Here is a 27,845-nt window from a genome sequence, read left to right as displayed (position 1 = left end):
CATGTTAGAAAACCAGTTTCACTTCGTGTTGTACTGATTGGTCGTGCCTGCCTGGAGCACCACTGTGATGACAGAAATCTGCCTGACTCTACAAGAGCCAGAGCATCTTGATGGATTGGTGCGGCCTGCCTTGGGCAGAGATGCAGGGTCACAGACATTGGAGTTGAGATTCTGGTACCCACACGGGATTGGCCATAAAGCAGAGAATGGGAGACTGAAGAATGAAAATTTAATGTTGCAGGAAGGCAGATGCTTAGGGTGTGGGTTCTGGCAGGGGAGCACTACCCTGTCCCTGGTCTTGGGCGAGCAGACGCAGAAGCAGGGAGTGCAGGGTCCGGCAAACAGGTGTGTACCCCAGCCGGCTGAGATGCAGGTAATCATACATGTCATGGTGACTTATGGTACCATCTGAGTGCACAAAGCCAGGGTCTGCATCCAGGAAGTGCGCCCGTGGGTGGCCAGCCAGTGCTGCCCGTACCAGCTCATTCACCTGTCGGTTTTTCTCGCGAAGTGGGTTGGGGTGCTGGCCCCGAGGAAGCAGGCCCTGAGGAAGGCAAGAAGAGTTGTGAGGAGGCATCCTACCAGCCTCTGGGTATCCTGTTCCCTGTGCCAAACTGTCCCCCACCCCCCATCAGTAAGTCCCCAGCTGCAGAATACACTAGGGATGGGAAGATGATGGTCTGAGACCTTATTCTAGAAGTGAGACCTTCTAGAAGTGATGGAGGCAAGATTAACCCTGGGAATGCCTGACAACTTTTGGCTATTTAAGTGTCTTGAATTTCTCAACACCCTGAGAATCTCTAGCAGTCTCTTGGGCAAAAGGGGTTAACTGGTCCCTGAACATGTCCTTAACCACAGCCCTTCTGATGGGTGTAGCAAGCTTCAACATGAGATTCTGCCTTCAACCACTGCTCTGTGCTAAGCTGCCCAGAACCGTGCAGCTGTGGCTACACGTGAAGGGGTCCCAGAACACTGCCATTCTTCTTTCCCCACCCTCTCACTCTCTCACCAGCACCACGACCCGGGCCTGGGGCTGCCGCTGGTTCACCAGTTGCACGATGGCCTTGATGCCTCCAGCCACCTGCTCTGCGGTGTGCCCGTGGTTATTGGTACCCACCCAGACCACCACAATCTGTGGAAAGAGAGGCATGAAGCAGTGGTGAGGGGGCAGGCTAAGGGTGCTCTAGCTGCCCACCCAAGCCCTGCTCACCTTGGGCCGGATGTGTTCCAGTTCCCCGTTCTCCAGACGCCACAGCACGTGCTGCGTGCTGTCACCGCCAATGCCAAAGTTAAGTGCATGAAGAGGGGAAAAGAGCTCCCGCCAGATCTGTGGGCAAGAAGTGGTGTGGGCACAGGGGCACTGTCAGCATGGACCACCACTCTCTATCCAAAGGTTAACCAAATGTCATCATGGAAGAGCCTTGCTTTACGGAAGCAGTCTGGTTAAATCTCACCTTGAGCAAACCCCAATATGGTCAAACCTCACTTTACGCAAACCCATTATAGTCTCACTTCCACAAAACCCCATGGAAGCAGGACTCCCTTCACGGAAGCCTATTCTACTTGAGCCAGGCATCGAACCAACAGCATTCCAGTTGAACCTCACTTTGAGGAAAGCCATGGTTTAACGTCGCTTAATGGAAAGATATCATAATTGAGCCCCCTTAGTAGAGACCTATTACCGTTGACCTTCACTTTGTGGAAATAACTATAGCTCTGTGGAAATCCATTAGGGCTGGGCACTAGTTTAAGCAAACAAAGAGCCTCATCCTAGGCAGTCTTGCACGAAGCCTCATTTTAAGTCTCACTATACACAGACCCAGTACGACAAAGCCAGGACACACACTTCCTTCTCAGTAGAATGTGGCACATTATACTGAGATTCTGGGTGCCCGGCATTACCTGAGGCTATTTCGGGTACCCCATACACCGCCTGGTCTGGGCTCTGGTCCAGGTCTGTCACTGAGGGCACAGGCCTGGGGGGGGCAGGAAGAGAGGGACGGGCCTCACCTCGCACTGGTGCATTAGCTGGACTAAGGAGTCCCCGATGAAGACGACTTCGGGTTCTTTATCTTTGCTGTCGGCTACGAACCGATGGTGCTTTGGGGACGTAAAGGGGGAGTCAATGGCACGCGCGCTGCTGGGCCCGCCCCGCCCCGCTTCCTTAGGCGGCACCACGCCAACTACCCTCAGTTTCCCAATCTCGTAATGAAAGCGGCGCAAACCAGCTACTCTCTCAGAGCCTTCCCCCCCCATCCCCCGCCCCCAGCCCCGGACTCCAGAGTATCGCGGGCGGGGTCGCTCACCAGGGACATCCAGCGCCCGTCGCCCTGCACGTCCTGCACCGGCGTGGGCTTGCTGGCTGGGTTCTCTTCTCCACTCATCTTGGCGCCGCGGCTCCAGCAGGACGAGCGAGCGCGGTCAGCCGGGGAGTGTTCCTGAAGGAGGCGGCGCCGCCACGCCCACCCCTACCCCTCAGGCAACAATGGACTGTCCCGAAGCCCGCACTCTAGCGGAGGGCGCGGCCGATCCCGGGCGCCGCCTCCTCTCCGGGGCGGAAACCTTCACTTAGAGGAATTGGCCTTGCTTCCCCCACGGCGGCCGCGCAGTGGGCTCGTCCGGCGCTTCCTGCCCGGGCCGCTCACTCTCCGGCAGCGGCGGCGGCACGGGGCGTGGGGGGAGGCGAGACCATCCGGCACCCGTGGAGGGGAGGAGGGAGAAACCACCCTACCGTGAAAGCAGAGTGGGGAAAATCTAGCGCCCTTCCTCGTGGGAAGAAACCATTTGCTGTAGGGCGAGAAATGTGGGGAAGGAACCACCTACTGTGTGTGGGGGTGTGTGTCTGTGTGTCTCATTCACGTGGTGGTAGGGGAGTGAGTGGACGAGTCCATGCTTGGATCTTTGAGGGGGTGGCTCAAACGCACCTGGCAAGGAAGGGACGCTCCCATTTTCTTCTGACGTGGGGGAGAGAAAAGGAGGATGGAAATGTGAAAATTAGAGGCTCAGCTGTAAGGAGACACTCACGCCAAGGCAGTGCCAGGACTTTAGTGAGCCTATCTGCTCATGGGCCTCCCCTGCTCAAATTATGCCAGTTTTTGTGGCATAATTTCTAAACTATATGTCTTTGCATTACAGACATTACCCTGCAAAGAGGGTAGTAGAAGATGCAGAAAGATAAAGGAAATTAGAGATGCTGCAAGGCCCAAGTCCAGCCTGGAGCCCCTCCCGCGCAGCTCATCTTACAGATCTGTGGCCTCTGCTCCCCTCCCTAAACCTATGGCTGACCAACAACTTCAGTTGGGTGTGTCTGAGCTCCAAAACCTACATCCACAGCCAAGGCCACCTAAGGTCGCTGCCCCCCACCTCCTGCCCCAAATTAATCTCAGTCCTCAAGTCTTCCCAGATCTCCCTGTTCTGGGGGACCAGGTGGGGGTCCCACACCACCCTCAAAGTCCTGCTCATATTCCTGTAGCTCCACTCCCAGATGGGATCTTCCTATCTATTCATTCCTTCTAGGTAGGCTGATACTGAGATACAGAGATGAATCTTATTTATTGTGTTTGTGTTTTGCCTCAATCCACTTGCCTGGAACAGGGCCTGACTCACAGTATTAATACCAAGTACTATCTATGGCTGTTCACAAGTACTTGCTGAATGAGTATTAAAGGAATGGGTCAGATCCTGGCCTTGTCCCAGCGTGTTGGGGGAGGTAGATCCAGACACAAAGCTGAGGGAGCGATCAAGGTTGTGATTAAGGAATGCACGGGGGACCTCTGTGGGAGAAGAAAGAGAAGGACTCAGGGTGAGGGATTTCCTAGAAGGAGTAGTATCTAAGGAGTTCGGCTTTGAAAGATAGTGAAGGTTGGGCAAGCAACATTACCAGGTAATACAGAATATAGCTTATTAGGGTATAGGGAATACCCTGGCATACCTTGATTTTGGTGGCCTAGTGGTTAGGATTCTGGGCTTTCACTGCTGTGGGCCGGGGTCCAATCCCTGGTCAGGAAACTGAGATCCCGCAAGCCACGCGGTCAAAAAAAAAAAAAAAAAGTCTGAGGGGACAAGTGTAGTGAGAAACAAAATTTACAGGCATCCATTCACCAAGCGCTGTTTTCAAATTGTATGTTGGCTCATTTCATACTTACAGCAGTTATAAGAAGGAGAAGATACCAACTCCATTTTACAGATTAGGAAACTGAAGCTCTGAGCAGTTACATACTTTTCCGAGGTCACAGAGCTCAAATGTGCCTGGGCATTTGAACCTAGGTAGTGTAGGTCTGGAGCCTAGCTCTAAATGACGACACTATACTGACTCTCTAGGGATAAAGCCTGTGACTGCTTGGAGCCTGGCTGTGTGTAGGGCTACCGTAGCCCTTCTCCCTCTTGGCTTCGCCTATATCTCCAAGCTCCAGAGAGAAAGTCCACGATAGATGTCTAAACCAATCAGCATTGAGGAAGGGGGCGGGCCTAGTGGACCTCACAGCCAATTGGTGGATAGGAGGTGCCTAAGGACAAATGAAAGAGGTTTCCGAATGTGAGGTCGGGAGGGGCGGGGCTATAACCTGCGCTCTGGGCAGCTGGCACGTGCCCCTGGGCCTGTGCCTCTTGGGGTGGGGGTGGGGAGCCAAAGGGCGTGGGAGGGGCACGCGCATGCGTGCTTGCACGAGGCCCTGTGTGAGACCCGGAAGAGTATCAGGCACGTTGAGAGCTAGGGTCACCGCGGAAAATAAGCCATTGTACCCCACAGCCACGTGGAGTGGGCGGGTGGGGGGGGCGGGGTTCGTTGGGTACAGGAGAAGGTGAGGGGCCCTTCCCCTTCCCTGCCCCCACCAACTGTACTCCCTTCCCTACCTCATCTGCCCCACGCAGCCTTGTTTCCTACCCCGTTCTATGACCAGGCCCCAGTCCCTGATAGCTCCTCTGTTGCCCTTTCTGTCCTCCCGAGTTATTCTCTGTTTCTCCAACTTCCATTTTCTTTCCTGCCTTTCTCTCTCTACCATCTCTCTCCACTTTCTACATTCTCCAGTACCTCCTTTACCCCTGGATTTCTCGTCTGTCCAAAGTCCCTTTCTGGTTCACCAGATCCCGCCAATATCATGATCCCTTTCCCATCCCCCATTTTTTAGCTATTTCTTCATATCCCTGTTCTCTCTAACCCTTTCTCTATCCCCTGATAAATCTTCCCGTTCAGCATGACTCCCTTGACCTCATCCTACTCCTATGACCCTGCTTTTTTTTCTGACCTTACCCTGACCAAGCCTTTTCCAGTTGCTCTCTACCAATCCCTTTGTCTCATCTTGTGTCTCTAAATAGTACTCCCAGCGCACCCCAAACCATCTCTTCTCACTACTCACTTCTAGGTCTTTGAGTTATCTGCATGCTGATGACCACCCTGTCTTTTTTTTTTTTTTTTTACATTTTATTTATTTATTTATTTTTGTCTGCGTTGGGTCTTCTTTGCTACGTGCGGGCTTTCTCTAGTTGTGGCGAGCGGGGGCTACTCTTGGTTACGGTGCACAGGCTTCTCATTGCGGTGGCTTCTCTCCTTGCGGAGCACGGGCTCTAGGTGCGCGGGCTTCAGTAGTTGTGGCACACGGGCTTAGTTGCTCCACGGCATGTGGGATCTTCCCGCACCAGGGCTCGAACCCGTGTCCCCTGCATTGGCAGGCGGATTCTTAACCACTGCGCCACCAGCGAAGCCCAACCACCCTGTCTTTTATCTTCCAGGGCACCATGGACCCCAGGGGGCCAGCCCTCAAGCCTTTCCAGCAGCCTGAGAAACCTGGTCGTGTCCGCCGTCGGAAGACCAGGCGGGAGCGTAACGAGGCCCTGGTGGGCAGTCGCCGGTCATTGGCCCATCAGGATCCTGCCGTGGCCAGTCGGGATCCACATGTGGTTCTCCGGAATTCTGTGGCGCCTGCTGCCCCCAAGCTCGTGGTCATAACCCAGGGGCGCCTGAGCCGGGAGCACCGGGGTCTCTTCAGCCACGAGGTGAAATCTCTGGACGTGGCACGGCTGCTTAGCAGTGGGTCCCTAGAGTCAGGCACCCCTGTACTCCCCACCAAGTCCTCCCCAAGCCCAGGCAGGGCCCAAGAACCAGCCCCACCGTCAAGGGGCAAGGAAAACCAAGTGCCTGGAGCCTCGGGCCCAGGCCCACCCAGTCCCCCCCAGCTCCCTGGCTTGGGGCAGCTGCTGGGGGAGCTGCAATGCCAGCTGATTCTGCCACAGGCCTTCCCCAGGAGGAACCTAGTACAAGAGGCCAGGGATGCCATCGTGGGCACCTTACAGGCCTGCCATGGCTGTGTGCCTGACCTTAGTCTGGTGCTCCGGGGCTGCCAGCCACACTTGCCAGGTGAGCTCACCTCCTGCCCCCTGAGCTTCCTTTTCTTTTGTCTGCTCTATCTCAGCTGTGCCCCATGCTTCTTTCCTCTGTGCCAGGGACCAAGCCTAGGGGCCCTGAGAGACAAAGGATGACATCCTCCTGGATCAACAGCCCTGAGGAGGCCCCAGGGGAGGGGAGGCAGAGGAGGCGAGAGGGGACAAAGGAGCTCACCTTCGCCGTGCCTCACACCTCCGGCACTCCTACTGAGTACCCGGTGAACCTGGCACCACCTAAAGGTCCCTGGCCACCCGCATTGTCCTCGTTGCCTTCGCCATCTGGGGCGGCCTGCGGCCCCCCAACAGCCTTTGATCTGCTGAAAAGCATCTGGCTGGTAGACACACCTCCCCCTCCCCGGCCCTGGGGGATTGGCCCGCCACAACCCCTGCCTCAGCCACCATCACCCTTGTTGTCCCGAACCTCTGCCCTGGACTGGAGCCCCAGCCCCCCTGCCCCACTGCCCAGCCTCTCCTGGGTGGTGGCCCGGAGCAGCCCAGAGGCCTGGTGCTTTCCACCCATGAGGCTGTACTGAGCAGGCTGAGGCTGGGTTGGGGGAAGGAATCCCATACTCCGATCACTTCAATAAAGTACCTTCCTCATGATCCTCTTGGTTTTTAGTGAGTGGCTGGCCCAGGAGAGCAGCTTTTCCTAGCTCTGAGTTCTGGGTCCAGGGTGGAGGGGAAGGTACTGTCACTTGTCGCCTTCCTAAGGCCCAGGGGCCTTCAGTCAGTCTAACACATCCACCCACTGAGGCCAACTATGTGTTCAACTCTGAGCTCTGATAATGCTGGGGCTCCAGAGTGAGTGAGACTGAGGCTGTGTCCCCAGGGGACTCCCAGTACAGTGGTGAACACAGACAGTTTCAGCCCTAGTGGTTGCATCTGGGAGAGAGAAAGGTGCAGGGGCTGAGGGAGTCCAAGGAGGGAGTCATGACTGCCCTGCTGATGAGGGAGTTGATATAAGACCCTTGTATTTTTTAAGTTTGGTAGAAACTTGCTAGTAGAGAAGGAAAAGAATATTTCAGGCAATCTAGAAATGCTCTTCTGTGGAACAGCACGTGCAAGGCCTGGTGGAGGGCAAATAAGGGATGTGGGACCATTTTCATTCACCCTATATCCCTAGGTCATGCTGGGATCTAGAGTGAGTCACGTCTGGGCTCTGCCTATGAGAGGCTTCTGGTCTGGTGGGCACAGGAACAGTGTGTGTGCAGGATCTGGGCAGGAATGGCACATGAGGCCTGGATATGGCGACAGACTTTTTTCTTTGGGCTACAGTATATTTAACATTTTAGAATCAGTTATGTACTGTTACAAACCAGTGTGCTTGATTTGAAGAAAAAAAAAAATTCTGGCTTCTCTCTCAAAATAAAAAAAGAAAGAAAGAAAAGAGAGAAAGAAAGGAAGGAGAAAGGAAGGAGAGAAGGAAGGAAGGAGGGAAGGAGGGAGGGAGGGAGAGAGGCGAGGAGAGGGAGGGAAGGAGGAAGGAAAGAAACCTGGCAGCAGACCTACTATCCCTCCTGTTAACAACTGGCTGAAGCCAAGTAGCAGAGGCTCCTTTTTTGTGGGGTCCACACTCTCCTTTGAAAGCATTTCACACATTTACGTTTCCTGCTTGGCCTCCTGACTTAGAAAGTTTTTTAAAATGATATTTTGAGGAGCAGCAGATTTTCTGCAGTGGAGGGGGAGGGATGAAGCTGGAAATGTGTTGGAATCTGATCAGGAAAATGAAGCTGAGGGGCTTGGACTGTACTCTGTAAAGCTTTTCCAGGGCTCCCTATTGCCCACAGGGAAACCATAAAGTCAGTACCAGGGTGTAGGGGACTGGACTGGGAGGTCACGCAGCTGTGACTTGGCTGAGGTTTTATGGGGAGGAAGTGGCAATGCTGGGATTTGAGCCCAAGCAATTGATTTCAGAGTTTGCTTGTGGGTTTCTCACAATACCACCTCTTCTGCCTCACAGCAGCTGGTTTCAGACCCTGGTAAGCAGTGACAGGGCAGGGTCAGGCAGCAGGGTGTAGTGGTTGTGGCTGAAGGCTCTCTGCCACCTCGGAGCTGTGTGACCCAGAACAAGTGGTTTGCCTACTCTGTGCCTCTGTGTCTCTGTAGGCACTTCACAGAGTGCATGGAATTTGTGGTGGTCACAGATGGTGATGGCTGTTATGGGGGCGGGGCTGGGCAGTCAAAGAGCAGTTTGGGGACTAAACTGGGGGGAGGTCAGGACAGAGCTGGGGCCTGGGGGTTGTGGGCCATCCTGAGATGGCAGTCTGGAGGAGGATACTTGGCTTGGGGGAATGTGAGTTCACTTTAGGACACGGGGAGCTGGAGGTACCAAGGAGATTCCCAGAGGGGAGGACTGAGGCTGCGGAGGCGTGGAGAGGACGGGAAAGGGGCGTCCCCTCCCACGGGGATTGGGAAGGGTCCAGGCCGGGTCATCCTGGAGGAGGGGGCAGGGAACGCGGCTCCCGGCGGCCCCTTTAATCGGGGGCGCGCGCCAGCCGGCCCGCGCGCTCTCGCCGCCGTCGCCGGGCCGGAGTGGGAGCCGGAGCGGAGCCCGAGCCGGGGCCGGAGCGGGTGGAATGGAGCCCCCGCGCGCGCCCGCTCTGCGCCGCCTGCTGCTGCCGCCGCTGCTACTCCTGCTGCTGCCACTGCCCCCCCGCGCCCGGGCCAAGTATGTGAGGGGCAACCTCAGCTCCAAGGAGGTGAGCGCGCCGGGCCCTCCCCTGCCACCCGCCGGGCCCCCGAGGGACGAGAGGGAAGGGAGGGGGCAGGTCCCGCCCCGCCCCCTGCCGCCTCTCCCGGGCGGTCTCTGAGTGCTGCGCGGGGGGTGGGGTGGGAGGTGGGCAGGCACAGTGCGGGACTGGGTCTGGGTTGAGGCTGAGGGGGGGCCATTGGGTCGAGAGGAGACTCGGGGACATTGAGGTCAGAGTTGGGCGAGGAGGGGGGCCGGGTTGGGAGAGTCGGAGTTTGGGGTGGGGGTGGGGGACGCCGAGGTGGTGCTGAAGGGACAGCACTTTCACTGCGCATTGAGCCTGAGTTCACACTCCTGTTCAGGACTAGGAGAGGGCCGTTTGGAATACTCCCCAGCAACTGATGGTCTCTGGGACCACCGTGAGGGCGTGTGTGGATAATTAGAGGAAAGCCAGTGGGACGGTATCCCAAGGGACGGTATCCCTGATGCAAAATCCCCAGGATGGGGATCTGGCCCTCCAGGGTCTTTCTCAGGCACCTGGCAAATGGGAGAAGTGTTTGAAAGGAGGTGAAGAAACGGGGGTGGGGGCATCTGAAGGAGGAATCCTGGAACCAAGGTGAAAGGATCACAGAAGAATTTTGGAGGTGACTTGGTCCCCTTATGCTTCTTGGGAAACCAGGTATTCCAGGGTAGGGAAGAAAAGTTGAGGGGGTGTCTGTGGAGTCGAGAGTTCTCAAGGGACTCAGAAGAGGGTCTGAGTGGGCCCCTTTTCCAGGACTGGGTGTTCCTGACGAGATTTTGCTTCCTCTCGGATTACGGCCGACTGGACTTCCGTTTCCGATACCCTGAGGTGAGCCTTCCCCAAGCACTCACCATGCTAAGGCTGGATGCTCCCTTGGCTTCCCAAGGCAAGGGTTACCCCAGCTCCCTATGCTCCCCCAACCCCCCGACTCTTTGGGTCTGCAGGCCAAGTGCTGTCAGAACATCCTCCTCTATTTCGACGACCCATCCCAGTGGCCAGCCGTGTACAAGGCAGGGGACAAGGTGAAGTCTGTGAGGAGGGTGTAGGGGAGGAGGGATAAGGTCGAAGCTAGCCAAGGAGTGACCATGACCCTGCCTCCCCTAGGACTGCCTGGCCAAGGAGTCAGTGATCAGGCCAGAGAACAACCAGGTCATCAACCTCACCACCCAGTATGCCTGGTCAGGCTGTCAGGTATGGGCCCAGTCTGGGGGAATGGGCAGGTGCTGGAGGTCAAGGGCCAGGGGGAGGCACAGGCAGGCTTCAGCCTTCTTGCTCCTCCCCAGGTGGTGTCAGAGGAGGGAATACGCTACCTGAGCTGCTCTAGCGGCCGCAGCTTCCGCTCAGTGCGTGAAAGGTGGTGGTACATTGCACTCAGCAAGTGTGGGGTAAGGGGCTGGGCCGGCCACTGGGGCCTGCCTTCTCCTTGCCTTCCTGCCGACCCCCTCCCTGCCCAGGGCCCCCCTTAGGCCTCCACACTCCCCACAGGGAGATGGGCTGCAGCTGGAGTATGAGATGGTCCTCACCAATGGCAAGTCTTTCTGGACACGGCATTTCTCTGCCGATGAGTTTGGTGAGCATATGGGGATCCAGGACCTTTTGTGGGAGCCCAGAGCTGGGAGCCTGTTGAGGCACACCCATCCTGACTGCATGGTTTCCTCCTTCCACCAAATTGGCAGGGATCCTGGAGACAGATATGACTTTCCTTCTCGTCTTCATCCTCATCTTCTTCCTCTCCTGTTACTTTGGATGTGAGTCCAGCACATGGGGTGTGGGGGAGAGATGGGGGAGGGGAAACCAGGTTGGAGGAGATGAGCTGCTCTCCCTTCCTGCTGTGTACAGCCTTCCCCTACCCTCCTTCCAGATTTGCTGAAAGGTCGTCAGTTGCTCCACACGACTTATAAAATGTTCATGGCTGCAGCAGGAGTGGAGGGTGAGGTTTAGAGTATTGTATCGTTTGAGTTCTGTGGGAGGAGGGCCTTAGGGCTCACATACCTGGGCCTAAGCAAGGAGGGGCTGGGGACCTGGACTCCTGGGCCCTGGGAGAGGAGGGGCTGGGGGCCTGGACTCCTGGGTCAGAGGGAGGAGGGGTCTGGGGCCTGGACTCCAGAGTTTCCTAGGAGGTCAGTGAGAATAAAGGGTCTAGAATCCTGATGGGGGTGAAGAAAGGGTTTTGGTCATCTGGATCATAGTGTTAGGGAACAGTGATGCCCTAAAGCTGCTTTCTGTCCTTTCCTCTCTCTGCCCATCCTCCCCTCAGTCCTGAGCCTCCTGTTCTTCTGCATCTACTGGGGCCAATATGCCACTGATGGCATTAGCAATGAGAGTCTGAAGATCTTGGGTGAGAATGAAGTGGACCCGGGAGGGTGCCGGGGCTCCTCTGCAATTTGAGCCCTGTGTCTGAGCTGCCCTCTCCTCCCTCCTACCAGCCAAGCTGCTCTTCTCCTCCAGCTTCCTCATCTTCCTGCTGATGCTCATCCTTCTGGGGAAGGGATTCACGGTGACACGGTGCCCAGGCTGGGGCGGGAGGGACCACTGTCGGGGGGTGGTGGCTGGGCTAGGGAGCAGGGCAGAGATTGGGCTGGGGGGGTGGCTGCCCCCTCCTCTCTTGACGGCCCCCACCCCTGCTGTCCCCCCTCACGGCCTGCCGCCAGGGGCCGCATCAGCCACTCGGGCTCGGTGAAGTTGTCTGTCTACATGACCCTGTACACCCTCACCCACGTGGTGCTGCTCATCTATGAGGCCAAGGTGAGTCCTGCCTGCCACTGCTCAGGCTCTGCCCCATCCTCCTCGCCCTTCAAAGCTTTTGGTGGCCTCTTCCACTTGTCTGCTAGCCCTTCCCCACATCGCGCTCTTCCTGGCTCTCTCTCTCCCACTCTGTGGTTTTCTGCCTTCCCATCTGTCTAAGTGCATTCCTCCCCTCTTCACCATCTCTGCGTAGCTCTCTTCCTCCTCCCTCTGTCTCTCACTGTCTGTCACATTTAATGCTCAGTGTCGTGATTAAGTTCGGGAGTCACACAGACCTGGATTCCGCTCTGGTTCTCCCACTTCCCAGCTGGCTAACCTTGGCTGATGGCCCCCCTCTCTGGGCCTGTTTCCTCTTCTGTAAAATTAGGAGGATCTTACCTACCCCAGGGGACTTCTCTAAGGCTTTATATCACCTTGACTTTGGCCGAAAGTCTTCCTGCTTAGCTTCAGTTTCCCCTTCAGTGAAGTGGGGTGAAAATAAGACCTATTTCATCAAGTTGATGCAAATGGAAAAGCTTACACGTGGTGCTGTTTAGCCCCCTGTGTTGGGCCCATGGTAGCAGATATATTCTCTATCTTTTCGCCCTCTCTCTCTACTTCTATATGCTTTCATCTCTCTCTCTCATTCTCCTGCTGCTTCTCTCCCGACCAAGTACCTCTGCCCCTTGGGTACCTGAGGGTGGGGTCTGGGGTCCCTGTGTGGAGGGTTGGAGGCCAGGGCTATGACCAGCCTTCTCCCTTGGGTCCAGTTCTTTGACCCGGGCCAGGTACTGTACACGTATGAGTCGCCAGCGGGCTACGGGCTCATCGGGCTACAGGTGGCAGCTTACGTGTGGTTCTGCTATGCCGTGCTCATCTCCTTGCGCCACTTCCCAGAGAAGCAGCCCTTTTATCTGCCCTTCTTTGCTGCCTACACCCTCTGGTGAGACGTGCTGGGGCCCCAACCTGTCCCTGCCTTCCCTGGCTTCTCAGAAATGGCTCTTCCCAGCTCAAACCCTCCTCTTGGAGGCAGACGGGCTTTCAAGTTAGGCAGCTGTCACCAGAGTCTGCCACTTACTCACTTTGTAACCTGGAAATAATTACTTTCCCATAGTGAAAAAAAGAGTGCCTCAGGTTACTTGCCCATAAAGAAAGGTTGTCAGGGGTATCTCCTGCAAAGGGTTATCTTGAGTCTGCATAGGGCAACAGATGAGGGCTTCGAGTCCGGCACATAGTAAATGTCCAATAAAAGCTAGTTGTGATATTTTTTATTCAACATAACACAGCAGTAAAGTAGATGGATTCTAAGCCAGATTGCCTGGGTTTAGACCCAGTTCTAAAGCTTGTAAACTGTGTGACCTTATACAAGTCAATTAAGTTCTCTCTGCCTCGGTTTCCTCATCTGTTTAATGGGGATGGAAGTTGTACCTGCCTTATAGAGTCACTGTGAGAGTTAGATGAGCGTATATATGTGAAATGCTTAGAAACAGGTCTGGCATGCAGTAAGTCTTTAATTGTTTTTATCATATGTTAATTCATTCATCAAACATCTATAGATTTCCTATCAGGTGCCAGGATTGGGGTGGGATAGAACTGAGTTAAATTCAACCTACTCCTTGCTCCCCCCACCCAAATTTCCCATGCCAGTGGGATTCCTGTCTCCTTTTAACCTCTGGCTTCTGAAGGTCACACTGGCTTCCCTCCAGTTTGGGACCCACTTGGGACCTATGTGTGTGCATAGCAGGGTATTTGGGGCCATGGGGTGGGGTGGAAGGCAGGGCCAGTGACTCTACAGACCCAATACCTCCCCTTCAGGTTCTTTGCAGTTCCGGTCATGGCCCTGATCGCCAACTTTGGGATCCCCAAGTGGGCCCGGGAGAAGATTGTCAATGGCATCCAGCTGGGGATCCATTTGTATGCCCACGGCGTGTTCCTGGTGAGGCTGGGCATCCAGTTGGGGATGGGAAACCCATGGGTGGAGGATGCATGAGGCTCTCCACGCCTGAGCTGCCTGAACCTTCTGTTCTGAGCTCTTGATCCATTTCCTTCACTTCATCCCTTTAGTCATTCAATAGACACTTACTGAGAGCCTGCTGGGTCTGGCAGGCTATTCCACTGTATCCCCCAGAGTCCACCCTCTTCTATTCCTCTCTCCCACTTTTGTGTCCTGGCCTCTTCCCCCAACCCCACCCTCTTTCTTTGCCCCCCTCCCCATTTCCATCCTGACCCTGTGTCCCTAGACTCTCACTCTTCCCTTCTGTATCCCCACTGCCTTCCCTAAGCCCCTTGGTCTCTCCTCCCCCCCCCCATTCTTCCATCTCTGCTGCTCTATCACAGGAAGAAGCAACTGGGGTGGGTCAGGCTGGGGCTTCAGGGGGCCTAAATCTGAATGGCAGCAGAGGGTTTGAGCACCAAACCTCTTCTTTGCCTTGGTTTACATCCTATCTGGCCTTCTGGCTGACAGTTCTTCTATCCATCTATCCATCCATCCATCCATCCATCCATCCATCCATCCATCCACCATTCAATGGACACCTGTCTCAAACCAGCCTCTGTTTCATGTTGGGAACACTCACGTGCATTTATTTCGTCCTCTTGTTTAAATGGCAGAGCAACCCCAGACAGGATGGATAACCATCACTGAACCCACTATACAGAGAGGGGAAACTAAAGCCCAGAGAAGGGAGGTGACCTGCCAGGCTCCATGGCCTTTGGTGGTGGAGGGCAGGGGGACTTTGAACCCAATCCTTCTCCAGCAGACCACAAGATCTGGCATAAGAAGGAACCACACAGGGAAATAGGCATTGCTGAAGACCCCGGCTCCTGACTCAAGGGGTCCACCATGTATTCTTTGCAGGGAATATACTGGGCCACTGATGGAGGGGGCCAGGTCCCGCATGTTCTACCCTAGAACCTTAGGTACAGACTCACTTTCCCGGGACAGTCCCTCTTGAGGCTCTGTTCCAGGAAGTCACAAAGAGACAGAGAGAGGAGAAATGCTGAGAACCCACCATGTGCCAGGCTCTGCACCAGTGGTTTTCATTTCCACCCTCTCTTCATCTTTCCAAGTAGGCACTGTAACCCCTTTTCTGCAGTGAGGCTCTGGGAGTTTAATCAATGTGTCCCAGATCCCACACTCAGTGAGCTGTGGGGCTGGGAGGTGGGGTGCCCTTTCTGTTATACTTAACCTTCAACCAGTTTCCTTCCTAAAAATGCTCGTGTTAGCTCAGCACAGCTCCACCTCTGGCACTCTGCTGTTCTTCGGTTTCAGCTCCTTGTTCACTTATTCAGCAACTACCTTAGAGGGACTGTGCTGGGCTCCCGTGTTGCAGTGCTAGGGTCACACCCGGTCCCTGTCCTCATGGCCTGCCAGCTAATTCAGGAGACATCTCCGCATTCAACCAGTATTTCTTGAGAGCTTGTATGTGTCAGGCACTGTTCTAAAGGTATTGGGGATTCAGCAGGGAAGAGAACAGTCAAGTACCTGCCCTCATGGAGCTAACATTCTGGAGTCTGTCAGTTGCTGTCCAGTTGAACTCCCTGTGTTTATGAAAATATTCTACAATCTGTGCTGTCCCACACAATAGCTACTAACTACATGTGGCTATTGAGCACTTAAATGTGGCTAGTGTGACTGAGAAATGAAAGTTTCAGTTTAATTTTGATTAATTTAAATTTAAATAGCCACATATAACTAGTAGCTATCATACTAGACAGAGTAGGATGCTGACGCTTAAAGTGATAACTGGCTGATCAGGGCTCTGATGGAGGAAGCATCGGCAGAGTAGTAAGAGTTGTGATGGATGGGAAAGGTTAGAGGCCAGGGTACTGCGAGAGCTCAGAGGAGGCGCCTAAGCCAGTTGAAGGGTTTCGGGGAAGCGGGGATGTCAGGTGAAGGGGAATCCTCAGGGCCTCATGTTTATGGAGGCAGCCTGAGGCCTGGACAGTCCTTCTCCAACCTGCGCCTGCCCTTCGCCCCAGATCATGACACGCCCTTCGGCGGCCAACAAGAACTTCCCGTACCACGTGCGCACGTCGCAGATCGCCTCGGCCGGAGCCCCAGGCCCCGGAGGAAGCCAATCCGCAGACAAGGCCTTCCCGGAACACGTCTACGGGAACGTGACGTTCATCAGCGACTCGGTGCCCAACTTCACGGAGCTCTTCTCCATCCCCCCGCCCACCTCCTGCGTAAGCCCCGCGGCCCCGGCGCCGGAGGAGCTGCTGGCGCCGCCCCTGGAGTACTTGACCCCGCTCCCGGCCCCTCCACCGCCCTCCACGTCCAGGCGCCTGAGCCCACCCCCTGCCTTTCGCACCCCCAGCGCCCCAACGCCGCGCCGCGACCATCCCCCGGCGCCCGCGCCCACCTTGCCAGACTGGGTCCTGGCGCTGTTGCGTACGCCCCCTCGGACACCCCGCGCGGTGCCCCCGCCACCGGCGGCCTTCCGCGGTTCTCCCCCGCCTCCCCGGCCGCCGCCGGAGTTCGACCGGCGCACCCCGACGCCGCCCCTTGAGTACCTGGCCCCACTGTCCAGGCGCCCCTGACTGACACCTGCGCCCACACCTCGGGAGGGGGGATCATCGGGGGAAGAGGGACGGGCCTTCGGGGCCGCATCTGCCCCCCGTGGGTCCTGGACGGCCTCTGACCCTGACCCCCCTCCCAGGCCGGGAAGCAGGTGGAGGAGACAGCGGTGGCGGCGGCGGTGGCCCCGAGGGGCCGCGTGGTGACCATGGCCGAGCGGGGCACGGCCTCCCCGCCCCCTTCCTCTCGGTTCCCCAAGGCGGCCGACCCGAGCTGGGATGGCCCGACGCCACCCTACCAGCCGCTCGTGCCCCAGACAGCGGCGCCGCACACCGGCTTCACCGAATACTTCAGCATGCACACGGCCGGGGGCACCGCACCCCCGGTCTGAGTACCCCTGCCCGCGCCTGCCCCATGGGCCGCGCGCCGGGCCCCGGCCGGGCTCCGGATCCCCGCTCTATCCCGGCCCCAGGGCTCTGCCAACCCCGGCCTTCCCAAACCTCCCCACCCCGCGCGCCCAGGTAGGGGTGCGTAGTGTCCCGCTCCCGACCCCTTCCCCCGACTCTTGTGCCAAACGGTCCCGCGGGAGCCGCTCTCCCCGTCCCCTCCCTCAGCCCCTGCCCCGAGCGGCACCGGATTCTGGGCTCCCGCTGTTCCGTGACCTCCGGCCCCCTGGCCCCCTCCGAGACCTCTGACCCCGCCGGACCCCGGAAAACCAGTGACGATCGCCGGGACCCTGCCTGTGACTCTCCAGGACTCCGCGACCCCGAGCCACCGCTCCCGGGACGGATGTTGTGAAGCTAGTCTCGACTCATACCTTCCCTTGGGATCTCTGTGACCTAGCACCCGTACTCTGTTCACCCTATCTCCATCCCGAAGGCCCTCCCTCAGGTCCTTGGCAGAAAGACTTTTCCCCTTCTTGCCAAAATAAAGAGGATTCGTTGAGTTTTTATCTTTAAGATGGGCTCTTCTACATCTTGACAGTGCTCAGAGACGGGGCTGAGCAAGAACCGTTCCAGGCTCGGGACCACAGTGCGCCCAACTGTGAAATGGTATCTTGGGAGGGGCCTGCATAACCTGACCTTTTGTTGACCCAGAATCTGGGAGCCCTGAAAATATGAATCATCATCTAGCAGAGTCCTCTTATTGTACGGCTTCTTTATTTTTACCTTCTCTTCCCCAGTTAGAGGTAGAGGCGCCCTCCAGTGGCCGACGGTTCGCTCAGCCACCTGCGCCGGGAGTTCGGGTTACGATTTTAGCACTGCGCATGTGTGATTCTCACTTCACTAGCCAAGGAGGTCACTGCTGCGCATGCGTTTAGGAACAAATGGGCGGGGAAGTTTCCGGAAGTCTCCCTCTGTGGAGGGGTGGGATTGGGTGCTTCGCAGTCCTCCCAGGGCCGCTCTGACCTGCGTCTCCGCAACTCTCGCCTCCTTTCCGTAGTCCCTCCCATCGCGGCCACTCGGCCCCCAGCCTCTCGCCCTCCAAGCGGGTCTTCCCGGGGCCGCTCTGGCCCGAGCGTCCCTTCATCTTTCTCATCTGGCTCTTCCGGATCGGAAGGGAGGCGCGGGTGGGTGAGCAAGGGAGTTCGTCTGTGGTGTCCAGGCCTGAGCCCCTGACGACTGACTCTGCCCTGGGCACCCCTCGCGCCCCGCCCCTGGCTGGAGGGGCGTCTCTCCCGGAGGACCTTCCGGGCCAGGCCAGGCCCGCACTCTATGTAGGCCCCCGCCGAGCTGTAGAGCCCTTCGCCCACTGGGGACCCAGTGGTCTGTAAGGTCCATTTCGGCCTGCAGCGGCCCGTTTATGGGGTCAGCCAGCGTATGGGGGCCCATGTCTATAAGGGACTCCCGTGGCCCCTAGGGGTCTGCCCCGTACGTAACGACCCCATTTACAGGTTTTTCCATGGGTCTATAAGGGCCCACCCCTCGGTTTCCAGAGCCCACCAACAGCGGCGGTTCCCTTCGCGGGGACAGCGACTCCTGGACTTCCCTGCTCTACAAGGCCATGTCCCATCTATAGAGGTCGCGTTTGCAGGACTTCAAACCGGGTGGAGGGGCTTCTCCGGGTCTTTAGGACCCGTCCCTCTGTAAGGGTCAGTGCTGGAGGCAGCGATGGCCCTGGGCCGGGCTCTGGCTGCGGCGCTGGCTCTATCTTTTTCCGTGCTGTGGCCACTGTCCCCTGGGGCCCGGGCAGGGGACTGCAAGGGACAGCGGCAAGTGCTGCGGGAGGCGCCAGGCTTCGTGACAGATGGTGCGGGCAACTACAGCGTCAATGGCAATTGCGAGTGGCTCATCGAGGGTGAGTGGGGCCGTGTGGGTCACACACTGGCTGGTGTGCTAATTCATTCATTTGTGCAGTCTTGCATCCACTCACCATGTTCCCAGAACCGGTTCTGGTGCAGGCCCTTTGCTCTAAAATGCAGCCAGCCTAGGCCTTGCCTTGGAAGGCCTTGAAGTCTGATGGGGGAGTTGCACCCGGACGCAGATGGACAATTACAAGCCAGAAGCATCAGTGAGGGGTGTTCTGAGTAACTGTTAGAAACTCAGGCTCTGAGCCCAACCACCTGGCTTCACATTTGGGTTCCACTTCTTACCAGCTTTGTGAATTTGGGCAGGTGGCTTCCTTCCTCTGAGGTTCGGCTTTCCCTCCCCTCAGGCTATGATAGTGATAGCACTCCCCTCATAGGGCTGTTGGACTTAAGTGAGAACAGGTATTTACTGTGCCTGGCACATAATAAATGCCCAGTAAATGGTCTTAGGGTTATTAGTGTTGTCCTTTTTAAAGTACTTCAACAAAAGCATTTTTTTCAGTCATTCATGTGCCAGACATTGTCTTTGCCTCTGGGACATAGCAGAGACCTCCACAGCCCCAGCAATCCCCGATGACTTGGGGCTTGGAATCCAGTGGGGGAGGCAAACATGTTAACAGACAGTCCAGTCCAGAGTGGTAGGGGCTGTGATAGAGGAACCCCACGGGCCTGGGGAGCCCAGAGGAGGTGCCTGACCTGTTGGGTGGGAGAGAGCAGAGAAGGCTTCCTGGAGGAGATGTCTGAGCTGAGACCTAAAGGACCAATAGGAATCAGCCAGGAGGAGGAGAAAGTCATTCCAGGAAGCGGGAACAGCCTGTGCAAAGGCCCCATCTCTACCCTCCTGGGATCCCAGTCTAGTGGGGGAAACAAACCCACCCCCAAGGAGTGGGAATCCCAGAGATGACAGATATCTGACTTAGCCTGGGCTATACCTGAGACCAGAGGCATGTGCAGGAGAGAGCAAAAGGGCATTCCAGGTAAGGAGAATAGCCTGTGCAAAGGCCTGGAAACAGGAGGATATGATGCTTTTGAGGAACTAGAAATCCGTATGCTAGGACACAGAATCCAAGAAGACAAACAATGAGCCAGAGGCTGGAGGGTTGGGAGGAAGCAGGTGGTATAGGACCTTGTGATTTTTTTTTTTCTCTTTTCTTGGTACGTGGGCCTCTCACTGTTGTGGCCTCTCCCGTTGCAGAGCACAGGCTCCGGACGCGCAGGCTCAGCGGCCATGGCTCACGGGCCCAGCCGCTCCGTGGCATGTGGGATATTCCTGGACCGGGGCACGAACCCGTGTCTCCTGCATCGGCAGGCGGACTCTCAACCACTGAGTCACCAGGGAAGCCCTGACCTTGTGGTTTTTGAGCTGTGTCCTGAGGGCAATAGGGAGGTGGAAGAGAAATCCAAGGCAGTGGCTGGAGAAGTCCAGGAAGGCTCCCATGGCAGTGGATGAGGAGCTGGCCTCCAGGGAGAGGTGGGAGTCCCCCAGAGGAGGTCCTGGGCAAAGACCAGAGGTGTGACAGGGTCTGAATCGTGCAGGGCCTCCTTTTGCAGCCTTTGGAGATTGGTCTTTGTCTGGGGACACTGGGCATCTATGGAAGGTTTTGAGCAGGGGAAAGACATGATTTAATTTACGTTTTAGAAGATCTCTGTGGCTGTTGTGTGGGGTATGGATGAAGCATGTTTTTTGGGGATGAGTGTGTTTGTCCCCATCTTGGGGGCCATTCCTGTCTAGGGGGTGAGAAGAGGATGGGAAGTGTGTATATGTGTTAAAGGTATAAATCATTCTCTGGCCTTTAAGAGCTCCAGCCTGGTTGGGGATAGACACAGACATTCTGCCCCCGGTGTGCTCAGGGCTGAGACGGAAGGAGGTGCAGCGTTGGGTAGTCGGGCCTAGGGGAGTGAGAAGACTCTGCTGGGGGTCACAGAGGAGGAGCCACCAGAGCAGTGTTCTGAAACATGCATAGGAGTTTACCGGGTGAGAAAAGGGAACAGCCTCTAGGAAGACAAAAGAGGGGCTGGTGGGTCTCCGAGCCATGTCTAGGCTTGTCTGGTCTGGCTAAACTTGTTGGCTGGGAGGAGCGGAGGGCATCAGAAGGAGGGGAAGAAGGGCCTTGAATGTCGTGCCGAGCATCTTGACTTTTCTCTTGGGATTGATGGGGAGCCAAAGGGGGATTTTGAGCAGGAGTGGGGCGTTGCTCTCAGGCTGGGTGGGGGGTAGACTGGAGACTTGGTGTGCTAGTCTTGTGGGAGAGGATGAGTTCTGAACTGGGGCAGCAGCTAAGCGGGTAGAGAGGCACGGAGAACACTGAGAGATTTGTGAAGTTTCACCAGTGAGACTTGGGGGACCGATTGGTTGGATGTTGGGGAAAGAAGGAGTCCAGGAGACTACTGGACGCCCCTTGAGCTCCCATCCTTCCCAATGTCCATCACCTCTAAGAACCAACATGCTCCCCCATCTATTAAAAAATAAGCAACTGACCCACTTACTTCTGTACCGTGTTTGCACTTCATTGTGCCCAGTCCTCATAACATCCTCGTGAATAAGAGCCAGCTGTCTTTGAAAAGCAGGGGCATTTAGGATCAGATCTCTGTCCAGGATGGCTTGGGGGTTAGGCCCATGTTGGGCAGAAACAGGAGGACTTGAACTTAAGGTGGAACTTGGGGAAGGCAGATGGTGAGCCGGCCCCTGGTGGGCACTTGGCAAAGATGTGCTTGTTGTGATTCTAGGAACAGAGCTTTATAGTTTGGTTGAGGCTGGTAAGAGTCGGGGAGGTCTGGTTGCCTGGCCTGGCTGAATTGTTCTGCGTTCTCCAGACCACAGCTCGGGGTCTATGTGTGATGTTCTTGGGGGCTCTGGCCAGAGCCTGAGGGAGAGCTGCCAACTTCAGTATTCTGTCTTGTGCATCTCTTCCTTCCTTCATCCAGTATTTCCTGAGCCCTTGCTCAATACCAGGCCCCGTGCTGGGCAATGTCAGGGAGGGATCCCCAAGATGAGTAGGCCCAGGCCCTGTCCTGTGGGCCTCCTAGGCTGCAGGGGAGACACACCTGGACACAGGTGGTCCTGGCCCAGAGGAATGAAGGTCGTATTGGAAAGTGAGAACCTAGAGGGGCACCTAACCCAGCCCGGGGGCATCAGGGAAGGCTTCTTGGAGAAGGTGGGGAAGTTTGCTGGCAGGAAGGGAGAATGTGCTCTAGACAGAGAGAGGAACTTCTGCACAGGCCCAGCTCCTGATAGAGCTGTAAGCCGTGGGGTGATGTGAGACAAGTTGAGACTCCAAACGCCAGGTTAGGGAGCTGGACTTTCTCCTGGAGATGGTAGGGAGCCATGGAGGGCTTTTGAGCAGGGGAGGGTAAGGGCCAGATGTCGAGCTGGGGAGATCCCTCAGGGACCCATGTCAGCACAGGCCACGAAAGAGGCTGGATCAGTGGTCCTGGTGAGGGAGGACAAGGCCTGGGCTGGCATGTTAGAGTCACCATCTGGGATCTTCACACCAGCCTTGACGGCTGAGGAGAATTATCCCCATTTTACATCAAGGAAACTGAGGCCCAGAGAGCCCATGGAACTGGCGCAAGATCCCACAGCTCGTGAATAGTGGACGAGCATCTCCGGTATGCAGATGGGTGTACTGAGGAGCATGGGTAGAGGGGCTGGCCTAGGGTCAGGAGCAGAGCTGGAACCCAGGTCTCCTAGTCTCCCTAGCCCACAAGCCTTCCCTGAGCCCCTAGTGGGAGATGTGGGATGAGAGAACCTTCTGCAACCAGGACCTGGCAGAGAGCAGGAAGAGCGACAGTGCTAGGAGTAGTAGTGTTATGAAGTGCTAGGCCTACCGTAAGCACTTCAGGTGCATTATCCATTACGGCCTCCCATGCGGTCGCAGTCAGACCAGTGGGGACTGCAGTCATCTGAACACTCACCTGGGCCGGGCGTCCAAGAAGGCTCCCTCACAGGGAGACGGTTGATGCCGGCTGTCAGCTGGAAGCTCAGCTGGGGATGACAGCTGGGACGCCTACGCATGGCCCCTCCATGTGACTTTTCATAGCATGACAGCTGGGTTCTGAGGAGTATTCTACGAGGCCCAGGTAAAAATTGCAGGCTTCCTCTGATCTAGCCTCGGAAGTCCCAGAGCATCACTTCTGGTTTGTATTGGCCAAGCTAGTCTCTGAGGCTCTTCCAGATACAAGGGGCTGGGAGTCAGCCATCATCTCCTGATGGGATTAGGGGCCAAGAAGTATGAATCGACCATAGTGATTATATCCCTATTTTACGGATGAAGAAACAGATCCAGAGAGGTTAGCTGACTTGACAGCTAGTGGCTAGTAAGTGGCAGAGCCAAGATTGGAGCCCAGGCAGTCTGGCTCCAGAGTCTGTGGCCTTAGCTACTTACTATTCAATACAATAAACAGAGAGAAGAGACCCTGGGTGGGGGCAGAGAGGAGCTGTGGTGCTCCAAGTTTCAGTCTTTGGCCAGGGGGAAGAAAGGGACCTCTTCCCCTAGAGCTCTGTTGAGCCTGGAACAGAGGCCCCTCACAGAGGCCCTTTTCCATCTGGGAGTATGCCTCTCTGCTCACGCCTGGACTGACCCTCAGGCTTGGGCATGTCTGAGGCTCAAGAATAAATGGGAAGTTCTGTGTGACCACTGGGATGGGGTTCCTCTCTCTGCACTTCAGTTTCCCCATCTGAATAGTAGGCGGTGTTCAGCCTGATCTCAGGGGTCCTTTCCAGGGATGACACTGTAATTTCTTCTTTGAGCTTCTGTCCCTCTTGCTGTCGCAGCTCTGACCTCCCTGGGCTGGGAGCCTGGGAGCCCCTTGAAGGCAAGGCCCAGGTCTGACTCATCTTTGGGCCCCCATCCCAGCGTTACGAGGAGCAGGGCTTGGTGTTTGTGGGGGGGGCTGCGTGGAGGCATGGGGAGAGGGTCCGCACCTGAGCCTGGCCCACCTGTTCTCACTGCTCAGCCCCGAGCTCCCAGTACCGGATCCTGCTGGACTTCCTTTTCCTGGACACGGAATGCACGTATGACTACCTGTTCGTGTATGATGGTGACTCCCCCCGCGGGCCCCTGCTTGCCAGTCTGAGTGGGAGCACCCGGCCTCCGCCCATTGAGGCTTCCTCAGGCAAGGTTGGTGGGGCCTGGCTGCGGGGCTGTGGCTGGAGGATCTGAGTGGAGTGTGCAGGACGGGGGGTAGATACACAGAGGGGAACAAAGGGCGGGGGGACTTGACATCAGTCAGAAGGATAGAGGGACAGAGAGAGGTGGAGAGAGACAAAGAAAGGAGATGGGGACCCCAGGGTGGGGTGGGGGCAGGAGTGGACCCTCTCCCAGTCCAGCCCCAGAGCCCCACCCACCTGTGCCTGCAGATGCTGCTGCACCTCTTCAGCGATGCCAACTACAACCTGCTGGGCTTCAATGCCTCATTCCGCTTCTCCCTGTGCCCGGGGGGCTGCTACAGCCATGGGCAGTGCCAGCCCCCAGGGGTGTGTGTCTGTGAGCCGGGCTGGGGGGGCCCTGACTGCGGCCTGCAGGAGTGCCCAGCCTACTGTGGCAGCCACGGCACCTGCGCCTCGGTGAGCCTGGCCCCAGCTGTGTTCCCCTGGGGCCCTGCCCTGTGGTCACAGCCACCACTCGCATGTCCTAGACCTGACTCTGCCCCTGCCTGAAACAACCCCTGCCATCCCATCCTCTCCCATGATGCTGACCCTGCCAGGGACCCTGCTCCCTCCTACAGTTCTCTCTCTCCTTCCAGATCCCACTCCCCCAACCTGTTACTCCACTTCCACTCCACCTTCACTGGGGGCCCCTCCTCTGCCTGAGCTCACTCCCAACCTCACCTGTAGCCCACTTCTCACCTGTGAAGCTGCATGCCTTCCTCGTGCCAGGCCTGACTCCACCCTCACACCCAGCTGCTCTGTCTGGCCTTGGGCCCCCAGCCATGACTTCTGACTTTTGACCACTGACCTTGGGCCTAAACCATGCATATCCAGCTTTGGGCCTGGGTCATGCCTTGAGCCCTCCCTGCCTTGACCTCCCCGGATCTGAGCTCTTCCAGCCCAGGCCGACATTGACTTCATCAGTTTTTTTTCTCCAACCTGTCTTTCTGTCTTGTCCTCATTTTCCTTTCTGGGTCTTTTTCTTTTCTGTTGGTCTGCCTTCGTTTCTCCTCTTCTCTGCCTCCCTCTGATTGTGTCTCTGTGTCCATCTCTTCCTCTGTCTGTTGGCCTGTCTCCTTCCTGTCTCTTTCTTTGCCTCTCTGTCTTTATTTTTCCATCCTCTCCTTTCCTGTCCATCTCTCTCCTCCGTTTTGCTCCATCTGTCTCACTCTGGCTCTCTCTCTGCTCCCTGTCTGTTTCTTTCTCTCTCTCTCTGTCCCTGCCTTTGTGCCCCCTTCCCCCCAGCCCCTGGGACCATGCCTCTGTGAGCCTGGTTTCCTGGGACGCGCCTGTGACCTGCACCTTTGGGAGAACCAGGGGGCTGGCTGGTGGCACAACGTGAGTGCCGGGGACCCTGCCTTCTCCGCCCGTATCGGGGCGGCTGGTGCCTTCCTGTCCCCACCGGGGCTGCTGGCTGTTTTCGGAGGTAAGCAGATGGGATATGAGTCTGGGGTCTAGAGGCCTGGCAGCCTGTGGCCAGGGCCTGAGACTGTCCACCTCTCCACAGGCCAGGACCTCAACAGGGCCCTGGGTGACCTCGTCCTGTACAACTTCTCTGCCAACACCTGGGAGCGCTGGGACCTGAGTCCTGCCCCGGTATGGACCCCACCTCTGCCCTGCCTGGAGGTGCCTGTCCACTCTGTCAGACCCAGCCAGGGCACCCCAGAGCGACCCCATCATCCTGCACACCCCTAACTCCCGCAGTGTGTTACATGACCACCTACACCTCCCGCTTCTGCTGTTCTGTCTTTGATTTTCTTTCTTCTTCGTTTATCTGCCTTTCTGCATCTTACCTTTCTGTGTGTCTCCTGTCTCTCTTGGTCCATCTTTCGGTTTTTGTTTCTGACTCTTGGTCGTCTGGTCTCTCTCGGTCTCTGTGTCTCCTTCTCTCTGGGTTATACCTCTTACTCTCTACTGGTCTCTGTCATTTCTCCCTGACTCCGCCTTCTCTTATTGTGTTTCTCTGTCACACCTCTCTTTTTATTTGCATGTGTCTGTCTTTCTGGGTCCGTCTCTCTTCTTTTCTCTCTTTGCATGTCTCTGTCTTTATCTCTGTCCCTCTCTCACTTTCTCTTTCTCTGTATCTCTGTCTCTCCTTCTTGCCCTGTCTCTGCATCTCTCTTTGTCTTTCTCTTTCTCTGTGTCACCATCTGTTTCCCTCTCCATCTCCGTCTCCTGGTCTCTTCCTCACAGGCTGCCCGTCACTCCCACGTGGCTGTGGCTTGGGCCGGCTCCCTCGTGCTGATGGGTGGTGAGTTGGCTGACGGCTCCCTCACCAGTGACGTTTGGGCCTTTAGCCCGCTGGGTGGTGGCCACTGGGAGCTTCTGGCACCAGCTGCTTCCAGTTCCTCAGGGCCGCCAGGCCTGGCAGGTCACGCAGCAGCCCTAGTGGACAGCATCTGGCTCTATGTGTCTGGTGGCCGCACCCAGCACGACCTCTTCTCCTCTGGCCTCTTCCGTTTCCGCCTCGACAGCACCAGTGGGGGCTATTGGGAGCAGGTGATTCCGGCAGGTGGGCGGCCCCCTGCCGCCACTGGCCATTCCATGGTGTTCCATGCCCCGTCGCGTGCCCTGCTGGTTCACGGTGGACACCGGCCCTCCACTGCCCGGTGAGTCACCTGCCCCACACCCCATGCCTTGCAGGGCCAGGCCTGGCCTAACACCCTGGGCCTTTATGCTTTAACGGTCTTTGCCCACTGATAGACCCCTGCAGTCATTCAGTCACCCCGTCTGTCATTCATTCACTCATTTGTTTATTCACTCATTTACTCCCCGACTCACGCATTCTCTAGTCTGTCATTCAATCTCTTGGTCACTTGCTTCCCTACGCACTCCCACTCATGCAGTCATTTAACCAACCCCTGCTTGGTGTCTAGCCCTGGCTAGATTATGCAGGGAACCCAGAGATCAATCAAACCTGGGTCCTGCCCACAAGGAGCTTCTAGTTCTGAGGGGATATAAATCCAGTAAAGCCAGTCTCAACTGTGGGCCCAGAGGAGCCTCAAGCTCCTCCTCTTCCCCTCCCCTACAGGTTCTCTGTGCGGGTGAACTCCACCGAGCTCTTCCACGTGGATCGGCGCGTGTGGACCAGCCTGAAGGGCCGGGATGGGCTTCAGGGCCCACGGGAGCGGGCCTTTCACACGGCCAGTGTCCTGGGCAACTACATGGTGGTCTACGGTGAGGAGGCGCCCCGATCCCACCTACGTGCCTGCCTGCCAGGGGCCCAAGGCTGAGCTGAGGCTCCCTGCAGGGGTGTCCTCACCTCCCCCAGGCTTGCCAGCTGTGCCCCTTTGCTCCTTTCCCAGGGGGCAACGTGCACACCCATTACCAGGAGGAAAAGTGCTATGAAGATGGCATCTTCTTCTACCACCTTGGCTGCCATCAGTGGGTGTCGGGGGCCGAGCTTGCCCCTCCAGGAACTCCTGAGGGTGAGTGGCCCCTCTGTTTCCATGAGGGGCTCCTGAGCGTCACGCTTGCTCCCACAGTGATCCTGGGCTTTGGGAAGGAGCCACCCCGGTCCTTGTTGGGGTGAGCCCAATATCCTATCGGAGCTGGCCTCAGGAGGCACACCTGCACTAGAGATAGGACCAGGGCATTGTTGCTATGGAGATGGGAGACATTTTCAGAAGCATCAGATCTAGGTTCCAATCCAGGTTTTGCCAATTATCAGCTGTCCCAGGGGACTGCCTACGAAGAAGCAACTTTTTCAAGGTCACACAGTGGGCAAGTGGCAGAACCAGGATGGCCATTCCTAAACAACCTTTTGTACAAAAACCATCATTTAATCTCTCTGTACCTCAACTTCCCCTCTGTAAAATGTAATAACACTTAAACCACTGGGCTGTTGTGAGAATAAATTGAGTAAAATGAAGTGAAGAAAGAAGACAGTCCAGTGAAGGGCCCAACACATTGTCCCAATAGCGCAAGGCCAGAGGGCTCACCTGGAGGGAGTGTGGAGAAGCCTTTCAAGCTCATTAGATCAGAGACTGCTTTGTGAATGGGAAGAAAGTCACAGGCCCTCTCCTCAGAAAGACACTTGTGTGCACAAACTGGGCA

At 56.6% G+C, this 27,845-nt stretch overlaps 4 protein-coding genes across 9 annotated transcripts in view; 3 read left to right on the top strand and 1 right to left on the bottom strand.

The window, feature by feature from the left end:
- Positions 1 to 188: 188 nt before the first annotated feature.
- PAFAH1B3 (platelet activating factor acetylhydrolase 1b catalytic subunit 3) lies at positions 189 to 4,398 on the bottom strand. 3 transcript variants are annotated; one of them, XM_079907297.1, is made up of 7 exons: positions 4,146 to 4,398; positions 3,932 to 4,008; positions 2,307 to 2,727; positions 2,011 to 2,100; positions 1,211 to 1,327; positions 1,010 to 1,132; positions 189 to 544 (listed from the first exon to the last, which is right to left on the bottom strand). In XM_079907297.1, exons 3-7 carry the CDS (start codon positions 2,382 to 2,384, stop codon positions 254 to 256), a joined length of 699 nt encoding a protein of 232 aa, XP_079763423.1. In that variant the 5' UTR covers positions 2,385 to 2,727; positions 3,932 to 4,008; positions 4,146 to 4,398; the 3' UTR covers positions 189 to 253. The 3 variants fall into 3 exon arrangements, with proteins under 3 accessions (XP_079763423.1, XP_079763424.1, XP_079763425.1); XM_079907298.1 differs by lacking the exons at positions 3,932 to 4,008; positions 4,146 to 4,398 and adding an exon at positions 2,925 to 2,945 and having other exon boundaries at positions 2,307 to 2,787; XM_079907299.1 differs by lacking the exons at positions 1,010 to 1,132; positions 3,932 to 4,008; positions 4,146 to 4,398 and having other exon boundaries at positions 2,307 to 2,954.
- A 937-nt stretch (positions 4,399 to 5,335) lies between these two features.
- On the top strand, positions 5,336 to 6,974 carry PRR19 (proline rich 19). 2 transcript variants are annotated; one of them, XM_079906533.1, is made up of 4 exons: positions 5,336 to 5,566; positions 5,728 to 5,991; positions 6,229 to 6,352; positions 6,439 to 6,974. In XM_079906533.1, the coding sequence occupies exons 2-4, from the start codon at positions 5,734 to 5,736 to the stop codon at positions 6,909 to 6,911; spliced, it is 855 nt and encodes a 284-aa protein (XP_079762659.1). In that variant the 5' UTR covers positions 5,336 to 5,566; positions 5,728 to 5,733; the 3' UTR covers positions 6,912 to 6,974. The 2 variants fall into 2 exon arrangements, with proteins under 2 accessions (XP_079762659.1, XP_079762658.1); XM_079906532.1 differs by having other exon boundaries at positions 5,728 to 6,352.
- A 1,934-nt stretch (positions 6,975 to 8,908) lies between these two features.
- TMEM145 (transmembrane protein 145) lies at positions 8,909 to 16,772 on the top strand. Its single transcript, XM_079908248.1, is given in 16 exon segments — positions 8,909 to 9,077; positions 9,843 to 9,917; positions 10,034 to 10,111; positions 10,194 to 10,280; positions 10,373 to 10,474; positions 10,575 to 10,659; positions 10,766 to 10,837; positions 10,951 to 11,019; positions 11,347 to 11,427; positions 11,516 to 11,594; positions 11,741 to 11,834; positions 12,584 to 12,756; positions 13,629 to 13,749; positions 15,795 to 16,350; positions 16,353 to 16,390; positions 16,475 to 16,772. Coding segments are annotated over 16 exon segments (2,082 nt in total). The 5' UTR covers positions 8,909 to 8,954; the 3' UTR covers positions 16,724 to 16,772.
- A 969-nt stretch (positions 16,773 to 17,741) lies between these two features.
- The window catches only part of MEGF8 (multiple EGF like domains 8), a gene marked incomplete at its 3' end in the record, with an annotated part of 41,618 nt that continues 31,514 nt past the window's right edge, over positions 17,742 to 27,845 (top strand). For all 3 annotated transcript variants that reach the window (XM_079906721.1, XM_079906722.1, XM_079906720.1), the window contains exons 1-8: positions 17,742 to 18,630; positions 23,597 to 23,760; positions 24,000 to 24,206; positions 25,035 to 25,215; positions 25,297 to 25,385; positions 25,983 to 26,398; positions 26,821 to 26,966; positions 27,095 to 27,217. In XM_079906721.1, coding sequence (XP_079762847.1) covers positions 18,444 to 18,630; positions 23,597 to 23,760; positions 24,000 to 24,206; positions 25,035 to 25,215; positions 25,297 to 25,385; positions 25,983 to 26,398; positions 26,821 to 26,966; positions 27,095 to 27,217 — 1,513 coding nt within the window. In that variant the 5' untranslated portion in view covers positions 17,742 to 18,443. The remainder of the gene's footprint in view (positions 18,631 to 23,596; positions 23,761 to 23,999; positions 24,207 to 25,034; positions 25,216 to 25,296; positions 25,386 to 25,982; positions 26,399 to 26,820; positions 26,967 to 27,094; positions 27,218 to 27,845) is intronic.

This window comes from Stenella coeruleoalba (assembly GCF_951394435.1).
Source record: "Stenella coeruleoalba genome assembly, chromosome: 20".
In the NCBI taxonomy this organism is placed as follows: domain Eukaryota; kingdom Metazoa; phylum Chordata; class Mammalia; order Artiodactyla; family Delphinidae; genus Stenella; species Stenella coeruleoalba.
This window is presented reverse-complemented; position numbering and strand designations above follow the sequence as displayed.

Coding starts and splice junctions, on each gene's coding strand:
- PRR19 (XM_079906532.1), top strand. CDS start 5,734: ATGGACCCCAGGGGGCCAGCCCTCAAGCCTTTCCAGCAGCCTGAGAAA. Junction 6,353..6,438: donor CTGCCAGCCACACTTGCCAG/GTGAGCTCACCT, acceptor CCTCTGTGCCAG/GGACCAAGCCTAGGGGCCCT.
- PAFAH1B3 (XM_079907297.1), bottom strand. CDS start 2,384: ATGAGTGGAGAAGAGAACCCAGCCAGCAAGCCCACGCCGGTGCAGGAC. Junction 2,101..2,306: donor ACGGGCGCTGGATGTCCCTG/GTGAGCGACCCC, acceptor ACGTCCCCAAAG/CACCATCGGTTCGTAGCCGA. Junction 1,133..1,210: donor TGGAACACATCCGGCCCAAG/GTGAGCAGGGCT, acceptor CTCTTTCCACAG/ATTGTGGTGGTCTGGGTGGG.